Consider the following 20,431-nt stretch of genomic DNA (forward strand, 5'->3'; position numbering starts at 1 on the left):
GTACTCAAAAACACTCTCTAGGACATGGGGCATTTGCATCATCCACCATAAATTGAGATTCACACTTTGATAGGAAAATAAACCATGGCTCATAAAATACACATTTTTTTTCATCCTAGTTGCAGGAAAGTCTAATACAGATTTTGATCATTCCTGGAATATCATTGATACTTCTGTCAATTACACCTAGTTGTGTATTTCTCTCTCTTTAGTACAGCCTCATGGCACAGTAGAAATGCTAGTATTTTCTAAAATAATGTTGGAAGTGTGCACTATGTTTTTTTAAAAAAGCAGGCAGATGATTATCTGTACATTGCCAAGAAGACTTGAAAATGCTGTTGAATGCAATAAGATAGTGTGGTGTGTTTTTTTTTCTTACATGCTAAACAATACCCACTTTCTGTTGTTGTAGTTGTTGGACAAGCTAAGAAAATATTGCAGACAAGCATTGCTCTGCCAAGGTGAGAATGGATCCTTTCTAGTTATAGATTTTTAGTGAAGTGAAAAGAAGATACAGAAGAGTGTTGGGAGAGAGGCAACCAAATCTTCCTGTCTAGAACTAAAGCTTGAATCTTGTGGAAAGAAATGGACATGTGTCAGGCATGATCAGGTTCATGAGATGTGAACATTTTTACTTTTTAGAACTATATTTCCTGCAGGTATTCATCAGAGCTTGTTAATATCAAGTGTAGAAGCGCATCACAGTTACTGATTTTAATGCAGAGCAAGGGGGGGGGGGAATAAGGGGTTTAAACTGATTTTCTTACTGTCTCAGAACTGGTATGACAAAATACTAGAAAGCTTAGATAAATGACTTGGACTGCAATTAAGTGTATCTCTAGATGTTCTGTATTCTTGGGTCTCCTTTTTTATTGGTTTGACAGATCATTATTTAAACCACCTGCCTCTCAAAATTTTGTATGTCCTGGAATGCCTTGGCTCATTCTTACTTTAGATCTGGCACAATAGAATACAATGATGGCATTGTTCCAGAAACCTCCTGGGGACACAGGCTTTACATATCTAATCAAGCAAGTATGCTGGCATTCATGTGCAGGAGTCCCTGAATCTTTTTCTTTATCTGGTCCCCAGGTTGCAGACTGTCCCTCCTGCTTTCAGTATCCCTGACAATTGCTGCCAGTTCTGTTATCCACAATCCTTGGCAGTCTGAAATGCAACTTTCTGAAAAGATGCTAGGATTGTTTCTCTCTCTGGTCTATGGGTGTTGGTCATTACTCTTACAGAGTAAGATTGTTTACATATTTGAGAGAGTGTCATATTGAGGCTGGAGCAAGCTTGTTTTCTGCTGCTCCAGAGAATAGGACCTGGAACAGTGGATTCAAACTACAGGAAAAGAGATTCCACCTCAACATTAGGAAGAACTTTCTGACAGTAAGAGCTGTTTGACAGTGGAACATACTCCCTCGGACAGTGATGTAATCTTCTTCTTTGGAGGTTTTTAAAAAGAGACTGGATGACCATCTGTCAGGGATGCTTTGATTGTGTATTCCTGCATGATGGGGGTTGGGCTGGATGGCCCTTGTGGTCTCTTCCAACACTGTGATTCTAAGATAAGAGGATATATGGCATTTCCACTAGCAGGCACTTTGAAGATTCTAAAGAGATGAGGCATGGTTTGAGGTTGCATATCAAGTTGACTAATGGGAAGGCAGAACTGGATGTGGTCAGTATCTGGATGGGGAAAGTTCTGTAAACCCATTTGCACAATTCTCCTTTGAAGAATTAGAACTTTTAAATGTAAGAAAATACATGTTCTTATTGAGTTCACATGGCCATGGCCATAGTAGAATTGTGAAAATCAGTGGCATTGAATCAACATGTACCCCATTTCTCTTATTTCTTTGCCAAGTTAAAACCTGACTGTTCACCCAAGCATTCAAGACTTAATGCGATCATGGCTTGGTTTCAAATTTATGACTTAACTGGTCTGTTTTCTGTTGAAAGTGGTGATTTTGAATTGCTTAGATTGTTTTAAGTTGATTTTACTGATTGTACTCTGCCCTGAGATCTGTTGATAACAGAGCAGGTTACAAGTATTTTAATAAACAAATTAAACTCTGGTAGGAATAGGTATGAATATGTGTGTATGCATGCAGAAAAAGAAAAAATAAACATGGGTAACCCTCATAGTTAATGGTGGAGTTTATCACACGGGAGGAATTTCTCTTAATTTTGAATGAAAAGAAAGTGGGGTCAGGATGCATTCACGTGAATTCGCTAGTTCAGTGTATTTATGTGAATTCAAATTGCGTTCGAACTGACTTCCCATTGCCCGAAAATAGCTTGCCATTGCCTGAAATTGCGTGTGGTAGTCTATCACGCAATAATGTTAAACCCCATGATTGCGTTCGGATTGCCATTGGATTGTACTTCCAATTTCCCTTGTATGATAAGTCTGGTGTCTGCTTTTGTGTTTGAAGATGTAGCTGAATTCTCCTCTTTCTTCTCTTCCCCGCAGCTGAAACTTGAAGATCGGTCAGTGGTGCCTCGTGATGTTGTCAGGCATATGGGCTCACGAGTAAGTGCTTCTTGCTGCATGTATGTGTAAGGGAAAGAAATCAGTGTATGCTACTTCACAAATAGTAAATTTTGCTTAGATGGAATTTGCATTAAGGAAAGGATTTGACTGGAAGTGATTTCATTATATTGTAAAATACATTTAATGTGTTTCAGACACAATAATTTATAGCATAAAACTAATGCAGTGTCTTAACACAGCTCATGCAAAAACTGCAGTTGAAGCCAACCACATTAAAATTCGGCTTGTGTGTTGAAGATTTTGGCCAGGAAAGCAGTGTCAGCATTGGAGATGCACTGCTCTTTACAAATAACCCTCTGGCTCAAATGTTGATTTATGTATAGAGCAGTTTGCATCATTATTCAGTTCTGGAAGAGAAATACAGCTTTAAAATGGAAAAATAGATTTAATTACACAGTTTGCGTTTGTGCCTGGCTGGTAAACTTAGTTTGGATTCAGTGAACAGTTTCCCCATGACAACATCAAAGCACAAAATCTTGAGTTTGTGGAAGCAAGAATGAGTGGATCTAAATCAAAATCTGGAAAAAATAAAATAGAACTAGATTGAAGGAGTAGTTAGGGATGAGACACAAGACAGTCATAGTTTAGTTATACATTTATTTGCTTTGCATGAACAGGACCAAACATTAATTATTGTTCATGACTAGTTTAATGTTGTGTAATGGAACAGTATGTCTCAGATGGAGATGCTCTCTTTGTAAAATTCTTAGTGTAGAGTCTTTCAAACAGTTTTGCTTTATTCACTGACCCTATTCAGATCTACAAAGTTAAACATTCTTTTTCACTCTCCATGTACGTACGCACACACACACACACACACATATACACACCTTCCTTAATCAGAATACCTTAATCAAAATCAGAATATGCTAGCATACATAGCTGTCTCTGCACTTTCTTTTCTCAAAAACTGCCTGAAACAGTTGGCCTAGGAAGCACTCTGTATGGATCCCTTTTCATCTGCTTTCTAGGAGGCTGGGGATTTGAAACTCCATCTTATTTGAGAACTAGTAATCCATTGTTATTCAGCAGTTCACACAATCTGCTGTGTGCTTTCAATATGTTCTAAGTGGCCAGAAAACATTCTGTACTAGGTAGTAGATTATCTTTTGTGTCTATTAGCCTAACCTCTGTTCTCAAAAAAGCAATTGGCGTGCTGTAGGGAAGAACACCTTAATTCTCAGGCTGTTTGGAGTTACTATGTGTAACATGTTTATTATGAATTTACCTTAGTACAATTGTAAAGGAAAAAGGAGGGTCCTGAATAGTGGGAGAAAGAAAAGAAAGATGTTTACTAAAAGAGATCTATTAACTCTTCTAAATCATTATTGTTTTATGTAAAGCCAGCCTACAGCATGGTGTAGTGGTTTGAAGGTTGGACTACAACTCTGGAGACCAGGGTTTGAGTCCCCATTCAGCCATGGAAACCAACTGGGTGACCCCCTCTAAAACGCATCTTGTCAAGAGACCCCCTTATGATTGACATAGGTTGGAAACGACTTGAAGGAACACAACAGCAACAACCTATTCTTAAGTCATACTAATGTGCACTAAAAATAATGAAGGTCCTCACCTGCCCATGGAAATCTGACCCCCTGTGCAGCCTTGAGAAGCCATATCCATATAGCAGTGAGAGCTAATCAAGCTGTTTGGTGAAAAACTCCTCATGTAGAGTGGTGAATGTAAAAACAGCCTACTCGAATCAGATCAAAAGCCTATCCAGCATTCTTGCCCCACATTGGTTAGCCAAGTGACTGTGGGAATCATGTAAACAGGATATGGAGGGGACAGTACCTCCCGCTCATGTTCCTCAACAGAAGGCATTGAAAATCACACTGTCTTTGGTATTGTAGTAAATATATAGCTATCATGACTAGAAGCCACTGATAGCCTTATTCTTTTTGAAAGAATTAATTTATTACATATTGCTAGTCCATAGTAACAGAATGTGTGTTTCCATTTATAGACTTTGATATATGGGAATAGCTGCAGAAAAAAAAGCCATCAGCTATGTTTTGTAATGGTCTGTGCTCATTAATAAATTAAAGTGTTATTGGAGCAGCTGCTAGCTAAGAGGTGATGGTGCATCTGGATTCCTATCCTCTTCCTCAGTGATTCAGGTGGCACAAAGACACAGGAGCATTGCTAAGCATCAGTGACATATAAAGTGACATACAGTAAATGAGGCTTGATAGTGATTATTATTTTTAATTAATAATTTGTTTTAATACTTGTTCTACAAACAGGTTTTGGGCAAAGCACATTTTCAAGGGTTCAGAAAACTAGTTTTCAGTAGTGCACAATATGCACATTCTTGTTTGTGGTCTCTGCGAAACACACAAATGGGTTATTCTGCGCCTGCGCAGCATTTCCTACTGGAATTGCTAGGGAAGACTTTTTGGCGGTAGCTCCATCCACCCTCTATATAGGCAGGAGGTCTTCCAGCCCTTTCTCAGTTCCTTTTGTCCACTGCGTGAGCAGCTTTAGGAACCTTGGTCAGGGATTGCTCCTTCCTTAAGCTTTTGCTTTCATTTACTGCGTTGCTGACTTTGCTTGTCTCTGACTACTTTTTGGATTGTGATTTGGGCTTGGTTTGGACTCTGATTTACGGTAACAACTCGGACTCCTGACAATTCTTTGTCCTCCGACCTTTTTTCAAGCATGTCCGTGCATGCTTTTAAAAAGTGCACTGAATGAGGAACTAACATCCTGGCTCAAGACAGACCCTCTTTGTGCCTCCTTTGCCTCGGAGAAGGTCACGTCCCTACCTTCTGCTCTCACTGCATGACCTTTACCCCACAGGCCAGGAAGAACAGAGAGATGCGGCTCAAGTCCATGCTCTACACACAAATCCTGAAGCCTCCTTCCACCTCCAGAGCCTCTGCCAAGGCTTCGGCTGCTAAGGGCAAGCTCCCATCTGTGGCTCCAGGGGCCCCTGCCAAAGCTATTGCAGCCGAGGGCACTATCCCTTTGTCTCCTTTGAGGGTCTCTGCCAAGGCTACTGCTGCGGAGGGCAAACCTTCTCCCGAAGCTCCCCAGTCACCAGGCAAGCGGAGGTCCTCGGACCAGGATGTCGCTGGCCACCCCTCCCCGCTTAAGGCGAAGAAGTCCTCAGACTCCTGACTGAAGAAGAGGAAACATAAGTCTCGGGACAAGTCCAAGGATTCATCCCATCACTCCGAGAAAAAGGCACGGCTCAGACCAAACTCCGACTCCGACTGTCGGTCCCATACCGACATGCCTGCCCAGCCCACTGATACCAAACTGGACTTGGTACCATGCACCCAACTAGAGCCTGAACCTCAACAATCTCCTCTTCCTGACTCTCGGGCCCGACCACGCTCCTTCCTCCAGTTGGCCGAACCCTACCAGCTCTCGAAAGGTGAAGAAGAGGCTTCTCCATTTACCCAAGTGGTGATCCTGGACAGGCTTTCACAAACATCGGAAGTCATTTGCTTTGATGGCGAACAGGACGATGATGGCTCCTCTGTCTTTGCCGAACCCCCTAGACAGGATGTGGTCTTTGATGAAGCCACAGGATCCTATTTCCTGCCTTTGGATCCTTCTGAGGTCCATGGGGGCCTCTTTGTTTCAACCTTCCAACCGGTTGAACCTCTCCTGTCTTCTCCAAGGTCTGCCGCCTCCCACTCTGGTCCCGACCTTCTTCATCCTCCCAAGTGGAACCAGTGCAACCCATTCAGACGACCTCTGCCGTCTCCCTGCAAGTATGTCCTGTGTTACCAGTGCCTGTAACCACTCAGGCCCTTTTGGTCCGTACCAGGACTGCATCCGCTGGATCCGCGGATCACTCCGTCTCGGAACACGTCCCTATCCGGCCTTCTTAGGCGCTCTCCTCCCTCGACATGCCCTCTGCCTCAAATGACATCTTTTCCTTCTTGGAGCAGATGATCCGGATGGGCAAGGCCCTGAATATTGAGGTCCTACATTCAGACTCTCAAGCTCTGGATCCCATTGGATTCCTATCCCCGGCCTCCATTGCATTCCTGCTCTCGATGTCTAGGATTGCTAAGAGCTCTTGGCCTACCCTGTCGATGGCCCAGCCTTCAACAAAAATACTGGACAATTTCTACTGCATAACACCCTTGGAAGAGATTTGGCTCTCCGAGCACCCTCGCCCAAATTCGGCAATTGTCGAGGCCTCTCAGATCTGCTCAGCCCTGAAAACAACCTTGACCTCCAATGACAAAGAGGGTCGCAAACTGGACACTATGGCACGGAATTCTTATGCCTCTGCTGTTCTAGACCTTAAGATCCAGAACTATTTGGCCTGCATGGCTGCTTATCAACAGCAACTCTGGGAAAAAGCTCTTCCCCTCTACAAAGATCTCCCTGCTGACAAAAAGCGCATGGCCATGACCATCCATGCAGAGGCCCGTGCACTTGCCTCCCACCAAATTTTGGCAGCCCAACACTCAGCTGATTGTGCCTCCTGTCCACTTTCAGGCTCACTGGCCCTCCGATGCCATGCCTGGCTAAGGTCCTCGGGCCTCACGCCTCAAGCCAAGCAGGCCGTTGAAGAGCTCCCCTTCGACACAACGGGACTCTTTCACAAAGAAAGTGATGAGAAGCTTGACTTCAAGAATAAGATGAAGAACACAGCCCGAAAATATGGAATGTCTTCTTTCTCTACCTCTCGTCCTTCTTTTTCTCAACGCCACTTGGAATGGCAAAGACCTCCCTACCCCACCAACCAAGGTACATCCAACCAGTCTATGGACTACCAGCAACAGCGCTTTCCCCCTCAACAACAGCAGGGAAAACATCAACAAAAACAAAAGTACAAGCAACCTTTCCAAAAGAAGGACTCAGAACAAGTCAAGTGCCGCTTCTGAGATTCCCCAGCGCACTCTGTCCCGTCAACTCCCTTTGGGGATTGTTTGGCCCACTTCCACCATGCTTGGGCCTCTATAACATCCGACTCCTGGTGCTTTCCATCGTCTGTTGGGGTTATGCCCTGGAGCTTCAGTCTTCACCCCCAAGGGGGATTATTCTCATCACCACCACCCCAGACACCCTTCTTGACTAAGTGCGCTCCTTGCTTCAAATAGGGGCCATTGAGCCTGTCCCGGACCCGACACTGTCTTTTCTCAAGATACTTCATTGTTTCAAAGGCCACTGGTGGCTTGCGTCCCATTTTGAACTTGTGTTTTCTCAACTCCTTTATTATCTACAAACGTTTCCATATGGTAACCTTGGCCTCCATTTTGCCTCCTGCAGAAGTCAGATTGGTTTGCGACCTTGGATCTCTGGGATGCTTACTTCCACATCGGCATCCAGAAACACCACCGGGACCTCCTCGCCTTTTCAGTCGGCCCCGACTTCTTTCGGTACCGTGTACTGCCCTTTGGACTGTCCACCGCTCCGAGAGTTTTCACAAAGTGCATGGCAGTCGTGGCCGCATATCTCAGCCAGCAGAAGAACATCGTCTTTCTTTACCTCGTTTGTGGCCCCATCCAAGCAGATGCTTATCTCTCATCTTCAGATGGCACTTTCCCTGCTTCGTCACTTGGGACTCAGGATCAACATGGAAAAGTCCTCCCTCTGTCCTGCTCAAAGGGTGCGCTTCATAGGGGCCATCTTGGACTCCATGACCCGCAGAGCCTACCTACCTCATGACAGGTTCCTCAACTTCAGGTCTGCAATTCTTGGCTGCCTTTCTTCCCGGCACATCACTGCCCAAACAGCTCAGGTCGCCTTGGGCCATATGACATCCACAACATATGTCACGCCATGGTCCCGCCTCCGCATGCATCCCTTCAGTCATGGCTCCTCTCAGTCTTCAAACCGGCCTTTGACGACCCACGGATGTGGATTACTGTCCCAAGGCCCGTTGCCCACTCTCTCCGTTGGTGGCTCAATGCTCACAACATCTTGGTGGGCATCCCCTTGGTGCCTCCACAGCCACAAACCTCACTGACCACCGATGCCTCAAACACGGGTTGGGGACCCTATTCAGAAAATTTCTCTGTCCATGGGAGATGGTCTCCAAAGGAACGCCAACTCCACATCAACGCGCTCGAGATGTTGGCAGTCAAAAAAGCCTGGAAGGCCTTCGAGCCCTTCATGCGGGACCAGGTTGTCCTCCTCCTCATGGACAATACCACTGTGATGTATTACATCACCAAGCAGGGTGGTAGGAGATCGTCCACCCACCTGGACCTCACTCTTCAAATCTGGAACTGGTTCATTTGGAAACGAATCTGTCTGCAAGCCATACATCTCCCCAGAGAAGACAACGAGCTTGCGGACAAACAGAGCAGGGCTACGGACTCCGGTCACGAGCGGCAACTGAACCTTCAGGTTACCCGCCACCTCTCCTCTCTGTGGGGAAGTCGACCTTTTTGCCTCTCATCTCAACACTCAATGCAACCACTTCGGTTCCAGGCTCCCATCACTTCGATCCCGAGGAGATGCCTTCCTCTTCCAGTGGTCCGGCAAAAAGTTCTATGCCTTCCCTCCATTCCTTCTCATCACCAGAGTGGTAGCAAAGCTATGCATGAACAGATTGGACGCAATCCTGAGCACCCCCTTGGTGGCTGAGGCAGCCGTGGCTCGCCCCCCTCCTCCATCTCTCCAAGAACCAATTCTGGCCCTTGCTGCTCCATCCGAACCTCCTGACCCTTCACAATGGTTGGGTTCGACACCCAGATGTCGACACTCTCCACCTCGTGGCTTGGAGGATCCAGCCTTGACTGACCTCTCAGTACAGGTCCAAGAAATTATCTTGGCTTCTCGAAAGCCCTCCACTCAGCGCTCCTACGCCTCAAAATGGGCAAAATTTTTGGCTTTCTTGACTTCAAAGGGATTCATCTCCTCAGAGGTTAATGTCTCTCTTGTCCTGGACTTCCTCCATCAGCTCTCAACATCTGGACTTTCCATTTGGTCCTTGAAATGTTACCTCACGGCCATTTGTGCCCACTTCCAATTTTCTGGACACAGTGGCCCTTCTTCTCCACTAACCTGCTTGTCAAGAAATTCCTCAAAGGCCTTACCAACCTCAAACCACTGGCAGTAATCCCTATTCCCTCTTGGGACCTGCACCTTGTTCTGGCAGCACTCACTACCTCACCTTTTAAACCTCTACATCTTCATGTGACCTCAGGCTTCTCACTTGGAAGACAGCCTTCTTGATAGCCATTACCTCGGCACGCCGTGCCAGTGAACTTTCCACCCTCCGTACGGACTCTCTGTACTTGAAATTTTTTAAGGACAAGGTTGTCTTCCGTCTGGACATTTCCTTCCTTCCGAAGGTGGTGTTCACCTTCCATCTCAATCAGGACATTGTTCTCCCAGCGCTAGCCCCGAACCCGACCGCCAACACCGAGCGCAGACTTCACTCCCTCGATGTCAGACAGGCGCTAGCTTTCTACCTCAAACAAACAAAACAAGCTTCATTTATATACCGCTTCATACCGCCTAAGCAGTGCCTAAGCCGTTTACAATGTAAGCTAATTTGCCCCATCAATCTGGGTACTCATTTTAGCAACCTCAGAAGGATGCAAGCCTGAGTCGAGCTTGAGCCCTTTTGCTGGTCTTGAACTCACAACCTTATGGTTTTGAGTGAGTGGCTGCAGTACAGGCATTTAACCACTGTGCCTCCAGGGCTCCTCCAACCTCGACAGGACTGCGTCCTCTTGTCGTTCCACCAGACTTTTCGTCTGCTACTCCAACCCCAACATGGGGCTTCCAGTCACACCTCAACGTTTCTCCAAATGGGTGACTTCACAACCCTTCTCTCTTACGAGATTTTTGGGAAGACTCCGTCTGCTCGAATTTGAGGCCATTCCACCAGGGTGGTAGCTTCATATTCAGCCTTCCTCTCCAGAATTCCCTTGGAGGACATTTACAAGGCTGTGGTGTGGTCACAACCTCTGACCTTTATCAAGCACTACAGACGATACCAGACACCGACGTGAAGCCTTTGGTAGAGCTGTTCTCCTCTCCGGACTTCATTAAAGTTAGTTGGCACTTGTCAAATCATGACACTCACACTGTTTCTGGTTTAATTATTGTTTATTGCCAGGACACTCCCTCCACAATGGGAGAAGCTTGCCAGTCTAACCCATTTGTGTGCTTCGCAGAGACCACGAAAAAGAAGGACAGGTTGCTTATCTGTAACTGTAGTTCTTTGAGTGGTCATCTGCGAATCCACACAAATCTCACCCATCCTCCCCTCTCTTGTGTCCTTCTCTCTTCCTTGTCTGCTCTTAACGGCAGACCATTTTTGGAACTGAGAAAGGGCGGGAAGACCTCCTGCCTATATAGAGGGTGGGTGGAGCTGCCGCCAAAAAGTCTTCCCTAGCGATTCTAGTAAGATCCGGAAATGCTGCGCAGGCGCAGAATAACCCATTTGTGTGGATTCGCAGATGACCACTCGAAGAACTACAGTTACAGATAAGCAACCTGTCCTTCTCAACATTCAGACACACAAGTTATCACTATATTGTATATAGTGAGGTTGAAAGAATGTTGAATTACTGTAGAATTCTTTCCATATAATGTGTCTAATTTGTGTATAAATATAACAAGATGCTTATTTTTGGTTTCAAAGTAAGGTACTGGATGGATGTCTCCTAAAAGGGGTAGTTTATCTGAGATAGGTGTTGGGTTCAAAAGTGATGGATGCACAAGCAAGAAAAAACTGGTGGGTGCATCAGTTTGCTAGAAAAGTGGATAGGAATCAGGCATAGAAGGGGATGACTAGTAAATATCTCTCTTCTTTTCATTTTGTGGTTTGTTTATATTGTAAACATTACTTTCTAGGCAGGAGCATCTAGTTGACAACCTAAGAGGGGGTGACACCACTGCTCTCCAAACATTTTTTTGGCACAGACAAGCTGTGATATGTGTCTGTGTCCCTTTAAAATGCTGAAGAGATGGCATGAGTGGGGCAAAGCTCAGTGAGAGGACAAAGAAAAGGCCCCAGTTTTTTAAAAAAAAATATTTTGAAATTTTCTTTAAAAGCATCACATCTTACCAAATTTTCACTTTAACCATATGAAACAATGTACTTGTAAATACAGACTGTGCATATGATACTGTAATTTTAAGGTATAATTTTAATTTTGCTAGTTGTTTTATGTCACAGCTATTGCCGTTACATTCAGTTATATATGGGAATTACAATTCATGAGTAACATTAGTATAAAAACATGACTTAGGATTCAGTATGATGTGGTATGGGGGGAGGTCAATGAGGGGGTGACACTATGAATTACTGCACTAGATGTTGCCAGCCCTAGTGACACCACTGGTTATAGGTACAAAATCAGTATTACTTTGCATGTTTACTACTCACCATATTAGCAAACTGTTTACTTTGGTTCTTTGTTTCTTCAGTAAATAAACAGGGGAGGTTGAGACTTTTCAAATAATCAAGTGTTATGCTGCAGTTTAAAAAAAAAGTTTGTTTGTCTTTCCAGGACAGTCAATGTGGCACTGTTATTGATGTGAACATAGAATGTGCAGTAAAACTGGTGGGGACCAACTGTATCCTTTATCCTGTTAACAGCAAAGATCTTCAGAATATCTGGGTGAGAGTTCTTTAACTTATCTTCATACAACAGAGATACTAAAAATAGATTGAATGATAAATATAAAAATGAAACCATAAATAAACTGGAGGATTGTGCATCCCAAAATGGTGAATGATTTCATTTAACAAGACCAGATCTCTGTTCTGGGAAGACTACTGTATTTGAGCCCTGCATCTTGTGAGATGTTTAGTGGGTAGTCCTTCAACCAAGTTAGTCATCTTTTAAATCCTTCTCTACATTTCCCTGCTTTGAGTTTAGGTAGATGGTGACCAGAAGATCCTAATTAGTTTTGGCACCCTGTTTGTGCAGTACTTTCCTTAGGACCAGGAAAACCTAGGGCAAAGTAAAGGAGGTTACCTTATATACAGGGACTGAGAGAGAGAGGAAGATTTTTATTTATTTTTTACTCTTCCAGGCTTTTAACTGACTCACTTCTCTACTCTGATTTTAGTCCCTGCTAAAAAGTTGAATTGCATGATGATGATGATGATGATGATGATGATGATGATGATGATGATGATATTCGTTTGAATTGTCAGTAATCTCTGCAAGTAAATATTGAAGTAAATACTGAAAAGGGGGATATTGAAATAAATAATGCAATACTTGCAATGGCAAAAAAGGTACTTTTTTCTGAATAGTCAGCTGTTTTTATCCTGAGCGAGAGGGCTTAGGCTTTAAGGGGATGGGACTTTTCTCCACACTGATTAGCTAGAGTGATCATTTGATCATGGCAACACTATGCAAAGACACTGACTTCCTTAAACTTTCAAATGTATTATTGTAGGTGTTGCTAGCTCTCTTTTTACGCTGTATTTGTTGACCTGGACAGGGAAGAGACCACCTTCTTAAATGGTTCTTGTGTGTTGTGAAACCTTCTCTAAAATGATTAGAAATAGTAGGGAGAAGAGGGAATTGGTAAGTTGGATGAGGTAGGAAGAAGGTTTGTGAGGAAAAGAGGAGATGAAAAATAAAATGATTAGAAATACTTCACCTCAATCTGCCCCTATGTTTATAAGTCTGAAAAAAAATGTGAAGTCGAAGGCTTTCATGGCCAGCATCCATGCTTTTTTGTGGGTTTTTTGGGCTATGTGGCCATGTTCTAGAAAATTTTCTTCCTGACGTTTCGCCAGCATCTGAAGATGCCAGCCACAGATGCTGGCGAAATGTCAAGAAGAAAATTTTCTAGAACATGGCCACATAGCCCAAAAAACCCTGAAAAAACAACTCTAAATTAATTGTGTTACTATTTCATGAGCTTTGAGCTGAACAAATGTGTTCTCTAGCTGTGATTAAATGAATCAAGCAAATATCTTAACTTTCTTCTTCCCTCTCAGCCATTCATGTATGGTGACTGCATAGCCTATGACTGGTGGCTAGGAAAAGTGTACGACCTAAAAAATCAAATCATTCTGAAGCTCTCCAATGGTGCCAGGTATTTATATTGCTTTGTTAAAGAGTACTACTTTTGATGCTTGCTTAAGCAAGATTCTTGCTGAGCTTGATTAAGCTTGATTCATGCTTAATTCTTAAGTTTGATTCTTGCTCAGCAGCTTTCGCTACCATCAACCATGGTATCCTTCTGAGTTGCCTCTGCGGGATGGGACTTGGCGATACTGTTTTACTGTGGCTCCGTTTCTTCCTGGAGGGGTGTTCTCAGAAGGTGATGCTGGGGAATTCCTGTTCAACTCCTTGACCATTGGTCTATGAAGTACCTCAGGGCTCAGTGTTGTCTCCTATGCTATTTAACATCTACATGAAACCGCTGGGAGAGGTTGTCCAGTATTTTGGAGTAAGGCGTCACCAGTGTGCTTGCTGATGATACCCAGCTGCATCACTCCTTTCCACCTAATTCCAATGAAGCTGTTTCTGTCCTAAACCAGTGTATGGCAGCTGTAATGAACAAGATAATGGCAAACAAATCGAAGCTTAATCCAGACAAGACAGAGGTGCTCCTGGTCAGTTGAAAGACAGATCCGGGAATGTGGATTCAGCCTGTGTTAGATGGGATTACACTCCCCTTGAAAACACAGGTTTGCAGTTTGGGAGTATTCCTTGATTCAACACTGAGCCTGGATGCCCAGGCATCAATGGTAACCAGGAGTGGTTTTGCACAGCTGAAACTAGTGCACCAACAGCGCCCATTCCTGGAGACGTCAGATCTGGCCTTACATATTAGGCTTTTGCACCTGCGCAGAAACTCCATTAAGAGGTTCAACAGCTGAGCAGTTTGACAGGTAGCCCCACCCAGAGTAGTAACTCTGAAAGGCAGTTTCTTAACTGTCTATATCCATGATGGCAACCCTATGGCATGTGTGCCAGAAATGGCACGCAACACCATTTCATCCACTACCCAGTGGAGAGGAGGAGCAACAGGCACTTCCCAAACCTTTCCCGGCCTTTAGCTGGCTGTTGGAGACAGCTGGGGGCCAGGAAAAGGGTAGGGGGAGAAGAAGTGACAGTTGTGCACCTGTAGCTCCTCCTCCTGGATCTTTCCCAGCCTTCAGCTGTCTCTCAGAGCTTTCCTGGCCTTCAGCTATCTCTTCAGAGATAGCTGGAGGCCAGAAAAGTTATGGGGAGAGAAGTTCCACCCCAGAAATCCCATCCCTAGAGGGTGGAAGTCCTGGCACTGGGTAACACCCAGTGCCGGGAAAATTCTTAGTTGGGGCACACAGACCCAAAAAAGTTCACCATCACTGATCTAGGTAATTGCCTATGAGCCTGAACAGACAGGCCAAAATCAGCAGCTTTGGGTGTTCTGTTGAAACGAAGCATGACTCCTAAGAGCTTAGGACGTATGTGTCATTTAAAAAGCACATCTCCAAAATGGCTCAAAGCTGCTTCATTTGACCTGTGTGTTCAGACCCTAAGGCGAGTTACAGACTGCCGAGAAGCGGCGGTCTGGCTCCGCCTCTGCTTGCAGCGTCCAGGAACCGCAGCCTTTAAACAGCGCGGCTCCCGGACGAAGGGTGCACTTGCAGCGTCACTTCCGGCGTGCAATGTGCGGACGCAGAGCATCCACTACGTCAAAATGGCGGCGGCCGTGTGGAACGGCCGACGCCATTTGTCACGGACTCTGTCCGTGATAGGGTAAGGGGCGTCTGGAAGAGACGCCCCTTTTTCAAAATGGGACGTCCTAAGGATGTCCTTTATGGCGGTCTGTAACCCGCCAAAGTCAGTATATGATCCAGCTGCCTAGAACAACCATTATTTGGAGTAACGCGCTGACTTGGGGAGGATAATATAGATCCTCACTAAATCTCTTCTACTTTCCTTTTTGGAAATCAGTGTTGTTATAACTGTCCTAACTATCATAAGTTAAATTACTTTTTTAAATGAGCTCACAGTGATCTGATATACTGACTGTAGTTTTGTCTTCATTCTCAGTATCTCTCCACAAATAGGTTTATGCTATTAAACCCTAATATTAAGAGAGTGATCACATATGTGACATAAGGAAAGCTGTCCTGTATCTTGGCAAAGTCTGTTTTATTAATGTTTTTGCTTTTAGGTGTTCCATGACCACAGAGGATGCAGCAAAACTCTATGATGTCTGCCCACATGTCAGTGACTCAGTAAGTTTTTTTTTCTTCCCTAGAAGAGTCCTCAGTTTGCAGAGCTACAGTGTATGTTTTGCAGATCCCATTTGTGGGGTTCCTGTATAGCTGAAATATTATCGAGTTTTGGGAATTCATTGTACAGGGAGCAGGTTTTACTATTACTCAAATTGTAGTGCTTTAGTGAAACACTTGCCCCATGAAGTGCATGGCATCCTCTCATTTACATGGGACCTAGAAAAGTGATTCGCTGTGCTACAGTGGCAGCAGCAAAACTTTCTTTCCCATCTTCATTGTTATTGGGTGTCCAAAAATATTAAAAACTATTGCTTTTGGGCACTGTTCAGATCATGGCATCACTGGGGGGGGGGGGGTGCGGACCGCACCGGGTGAAACCCCAGAAGAGAGGTGACACTCAGCTGAGCATTCCCCACAACTCCCTGCCATGAGCCATGGTGTTTGGCAGGGAGGGAGAGGCCAAGGGCACCCCTTCCTCCCTGCCCAGCGCAGCTTTACATGAATGTAAAGCTGCACCAGGCAGGGAAAGAGAGGCCCAGGGCACCTCTTCCTTTCTGCCTGGCAAGGCTTTACACACGTATAAAGCTGCACTGGACAGGGAGGTGAGGGAGTGCCTTTTGTGGCCCCGCCTCCAAAGCCCTCCCCCACACCAGGTCACACCCTGGTGTGGGATGCCACTTGTTCAGATGTGAATCAAATCTGTTCCATCCCTGCCTTGCTTATAGTTTGAAATTCAATGTATAACAGTTTTATCTACCTGTACTATATAACTGTGGAAATGGACACATAGAAGCCTTGAGCATGAACTAGTAGTATTCTTTATTGTTGTTTTAGATGCTTTTCTTTGCTATGCTGTGTCTTGCTCCTTGATACTGAGACATTCAATTGAAATTATGCATTATTTCCCGGTACCTCTGAATTTTAATGTGCCAGTCATACATCTGCATATCTGCTACTATAGTTGACTAATACAGAAGAATGCACTTTGGAGCATCCAGTTTGCCACAAATTGTCCTTTTTGATGGAAGTAAGAATGAAATATACTAATCCCATTTCAAGGGAATGTGGAAGTAAGAATGAAATATACTAATCCCATTTCAAGGGAATGAAATGAGCTAGCCATACTGACTCTGTTTTGCACTTCCTGTATCCCTTCATTCTGTAGGGTCTCTTCTTTGATGACTCATATGGCTTTTATCCTGGGCAAGTTCTCATTGGGCCTTCAAAAGTCTTCTCGAATGTGCAGTGGCTTTCAGGCGTGAAGCCTGTTCTCAGCACAAAGAGCAAGTTCAGAGTGGTAGTAGAAGAGGTAGGACCCAGTGAGCTGTGACAGTACTATACAATCAATGTCTCACCTGAGGTTTCCCCCAAACAAGCTGTGTTGGGTTCTTTGACCCAAATGTATTACCTGTGTTGCTGAGAAAAAAAGGTAACAAATGACTGATTATTGTGGAACTCTGACTGATGATATGAAATGTTGCTTGGGATTTGGTTTGAGCCTGAAACAATACTGTTTCAGTTTCTTCATCCTGCTTAGCATTTAGATTTGAGTCTTTAGACAAGTCCGGCAGTGACAGGACAGGATAGGGATGTTACGTCCATTTTGCGTTGCGTCTAGGTTTATATTGTGAAAACTCCCCAGTAAATGATGCTTCTTGCCAGCTAGGTAAGAAGCATATGTGTTCTTTCTGAATTTTTTAAAAAATAACATCTTGATTACACTCAGGTTTTATGTATTTAAAGACTCAACATTTAACTGGTGTTGTATTTCCTGGAAAAAATTGAAATCCAAGGCATATTCTATCTTTGAATAGCACAAAAGATACCGGAGTGTAATTCAATATTACCAGTTAGCTGACTGATTGCAGTTTTGGGCCACCCATTAAACAGAGTTCTCTTGGAAATCTACAATGTATTAAAAATATAAAATTCCTCAAGAAAATAATAACAAAACAGTGACTGGAATCAGAATGAACATTACAAATAACATTACAAAGTATTAAATCAAATACCAAATATAGTGCACCCTTGCCTTATGCGGATATCCGTTCCGGACCCTGCCGCGTAAGGCAAGTTCCACATGTGCTTGAGCCCCATTGAATCTAATGGGGCTTGTGCACGCGGCATGGTGTGGTGCGTGTGCCACTGGCATGTGTACCATTTCCTCTTCGTTGCTGATAGCTGAAAGCCATGCATAGCACACCAGCGTATGACACGGGCGCACTGTATTGCTACCGATTGCAGGTGGTTAGATTGACAGGTTACACTGTGGGTGGTATATCAGCAGTATCCTTTCTCTCATCTGAGTGCAGAACGCAACATCCAAACACTCTGGATTGGCACTGAGACATTGAGTTGGAAAGAAAGATAGAATCTCTAAAAACTATAATGCTCTCTGGTTTTCACATCCTTCATGGTGGGTGCTGCATGATGTACTCAAGAAGACACAACTGAGAGAGAGTAACTCCTCCCCATTTTCCCACTAAACACACATTTCAGTTTAAAATGCTGTTTATAAATTCTTTATTTCAATACTTTATACATATGTACATTAAAATAAAACAGTCAATACGTAAAACAAAAACAAAAAATCCTATTGTCCTTACTACCTTGTACATTATAACACCTGCTATCTAATCTTTGATATACTCTTTATAAACAAATTCTTCCACACCCTTCCCAAGGCTTAAACCAGTTTCCTCCTATTAATACATTGAGTCTCTTAACTAACTCTTATAGAATTCTATATATATCCTCCATAGAATCCCTAATATATTAAGAGAACCCTCTATAACTAAACCTTCTATATATCTTCTAGCAGAACCCTTATAATATTATTCCTGATTATCTTGGTTGTATTCATGTATCGAACACCGTAAACAAAATCTCCTTTTTGACTTTTTGTATATATATCCTCCATGGGTCCCATTCTTTATTAAACCTATTCAGGGTATTCTTTCTCCTGGTTGTGGTCAGTTTGTCCATTTCATAGTATTCCATAACCTAATGCTGTTTTAATTTAGCAAGTTATTTGAGTATTTACTGTCTTGTGAAATATCGTAAAAGTGCTGTTCCCCCCCCCTGACTTCCTCCCCCCTTCCCAGGTACAGGTGGTAGAACTGAAAGTTACTTGGATCACTAAAAGCTTCTGTCCTGGAGGTACAGATAGCATAAGTCCACCACCATCTTTAATAACCCAGGAGAATTTATCTCGGTAAGTCATACTTCATATTCAACATCGTGTTTTGCTACCATTCTGCATGTATGTGGCTTCCAGAAGAGCAACAGTTTGCTTTCATAAATAGATTGATGTTACAAAATCATAACAGTCACCAGTACAAATGTTGTGTTATGGGATGACGGATGAACTGATGAGCAGGAGGATGGTACCTAACAGCCCTTTGCCAACTGGGAGGCAGCAAGTCTATTTTAAGACATGTCTCATTCTTCATTTGTTCTGGGACTTGTTTTGTGGGGCAGAGTTCATATATTTCAGGACAAAAGAAAGACCTCTAAACCAGAGACAGTAAATGTACCTGCTTCATCATAGAGCAAATACATTTTGGCCCAGTAAAATGGGAAGAAAATACAACCAGGCAGTGTGTAACTTTACTCAAGCTGGGGCATCTGTATCTCTCATTTTACAACTTAATTACAGGTTGAGTATTCCTTATCCAGAATTCAAAAATACTCCAAAGTCCATAGCTTTTCGAGCTACATACCTACCATATATACGCAACCTCATGTCAACCTCATGTATAAGTCAAGGACAGGTTTTGAGGCCAAAATTGTGGGTTTTTGTATGACCTGTGGATAAGTCGAGGGTAAACTTTAGGGGCATGTAACAAAGAATCTAAAGGATAAAGCAAAGGAAAACGATACCAAAGAACTTACAAATTTTCAGCAGTCATAACTGTGTTCACCCTAAAGGCTGAATGGATAAGGGAGGGGGGCAGTGTTTCAGGACAGATTGCACTCTTGCCTTTAACCAGGTTATTGTCCCTTTTTTATATGTAGGAGTTAAAGTACAGTACATACGTTGGCCTGTGGAAAAATTTATTCAGTTTTGGGGATTCAATTTTTTGGCTAAAATGTCTAGACTTATACATGAGTATATATACAGTATATGATATTTGCAAGGCGAGAGAGAGACACAAGGATTTGTGAAATGGTGGGAGGTATAGATTTTTGCTAAGCACTATGCTTAGATTCTTGCAATTTCACAGATCCTCAGTATCATTCCATTATGTCTCATTATGTATACAAAAATACAGGTATTCCAAAATCTGGTGGGGGGGGGGATCTGAAATACAGAACACTTCTGGTCCCAAGCATTTTGAATAAGGGATATTCAACTTTTACTGAATATTACTCTCAAAACTGACCATGCCAAACTGGAGAATATCCATGGTGGGTATAAAAAACTAAAAGAAATTATTAATAAATTAGTAGAGGAATTGTTGGAATACCAAATTGGTTCTAAGAAAAACTGAAAAAGGAAAGTGCGTGCAGTCAGTCTGAAACAATATGACGGAATTGCTGGATTAGCATGTTCTAAATTTTGTGGAGTTTCTCATTCAAAAGTGACTAGATCTCAGGATTATGAGATCTGCTATATGTTTTTTTAAACTAGATGTTCAAAATCTATCAACTAGAGCTTGATGCCAAAGAAATATGCTTTGAATGAAAGAATTTAGAATCCAGGAATTTGTTTTAACAGAGAATTTGTGAGCAGAGTA

General features: G+C 43.3%; 1 protein-coding gene across 3 annotated transcripts in view; it reads left to right on the top strand.

Moving 5' to 3' along the window:
• The window catches only part of LOC149322142 ((E3-independent) E2 ubiquitin-conjugating enzyme UBE2O-like), a 148,506-nt gene that overhangs the window by 55,724 nt on the left and 72,351 nt on the right, over positions 1–20,431 (top strand). For 2 of the 3 annotated variants that reach the window (XM_089535221.1, XM_089535241.1), the window contains exons 2-7: positions 2,480–2,539; positions 12,004–12,114; positions 13,455–13,552; positions 15,629–15,692; positions 16,858–17,001; positions 18,797–18,906. In XM_089535221.1, the coding sequence (XP_089391347.1) occupies positions 2,480–2,539; positions 12,004–12,114; positions 13,455–13,552; positions 15,629–15,692; positions 16,858–17,001; positions 18,797–18,906 (587 nt within the window). Of the gene's footprint in view, positions 1–412; positions 462–2,479; positions 2,540–12,003; positions 12,115–13,454; positions 13,553–15,628; positions 15,693–16,857; positions 17,002–18,796; positions 18,907–20,431 lie in introns of all 3 variants that reach the window. The other variant, XM_089535231.1, reaches the window with a different exon arrangement.

The sequence above is a fragment of the Sceloporus occidentalis genome, unplaced genomic scaffold, assembly GCF_023333645.1.
Source record: "Sceloporus occidentalis isolate IW3139 unplaced genomic scaffold, rSceOcc1.0.p SCAF_1, whole genome shotgun sequence".
In the NCBI taxonomy this organism is placed as follows: Eukaryota; Metazoa; Chordata; class Lepidosauria; order Squamata; family Phrynosomatidae; genus Sceloporus; species Sceloporus occidentalis.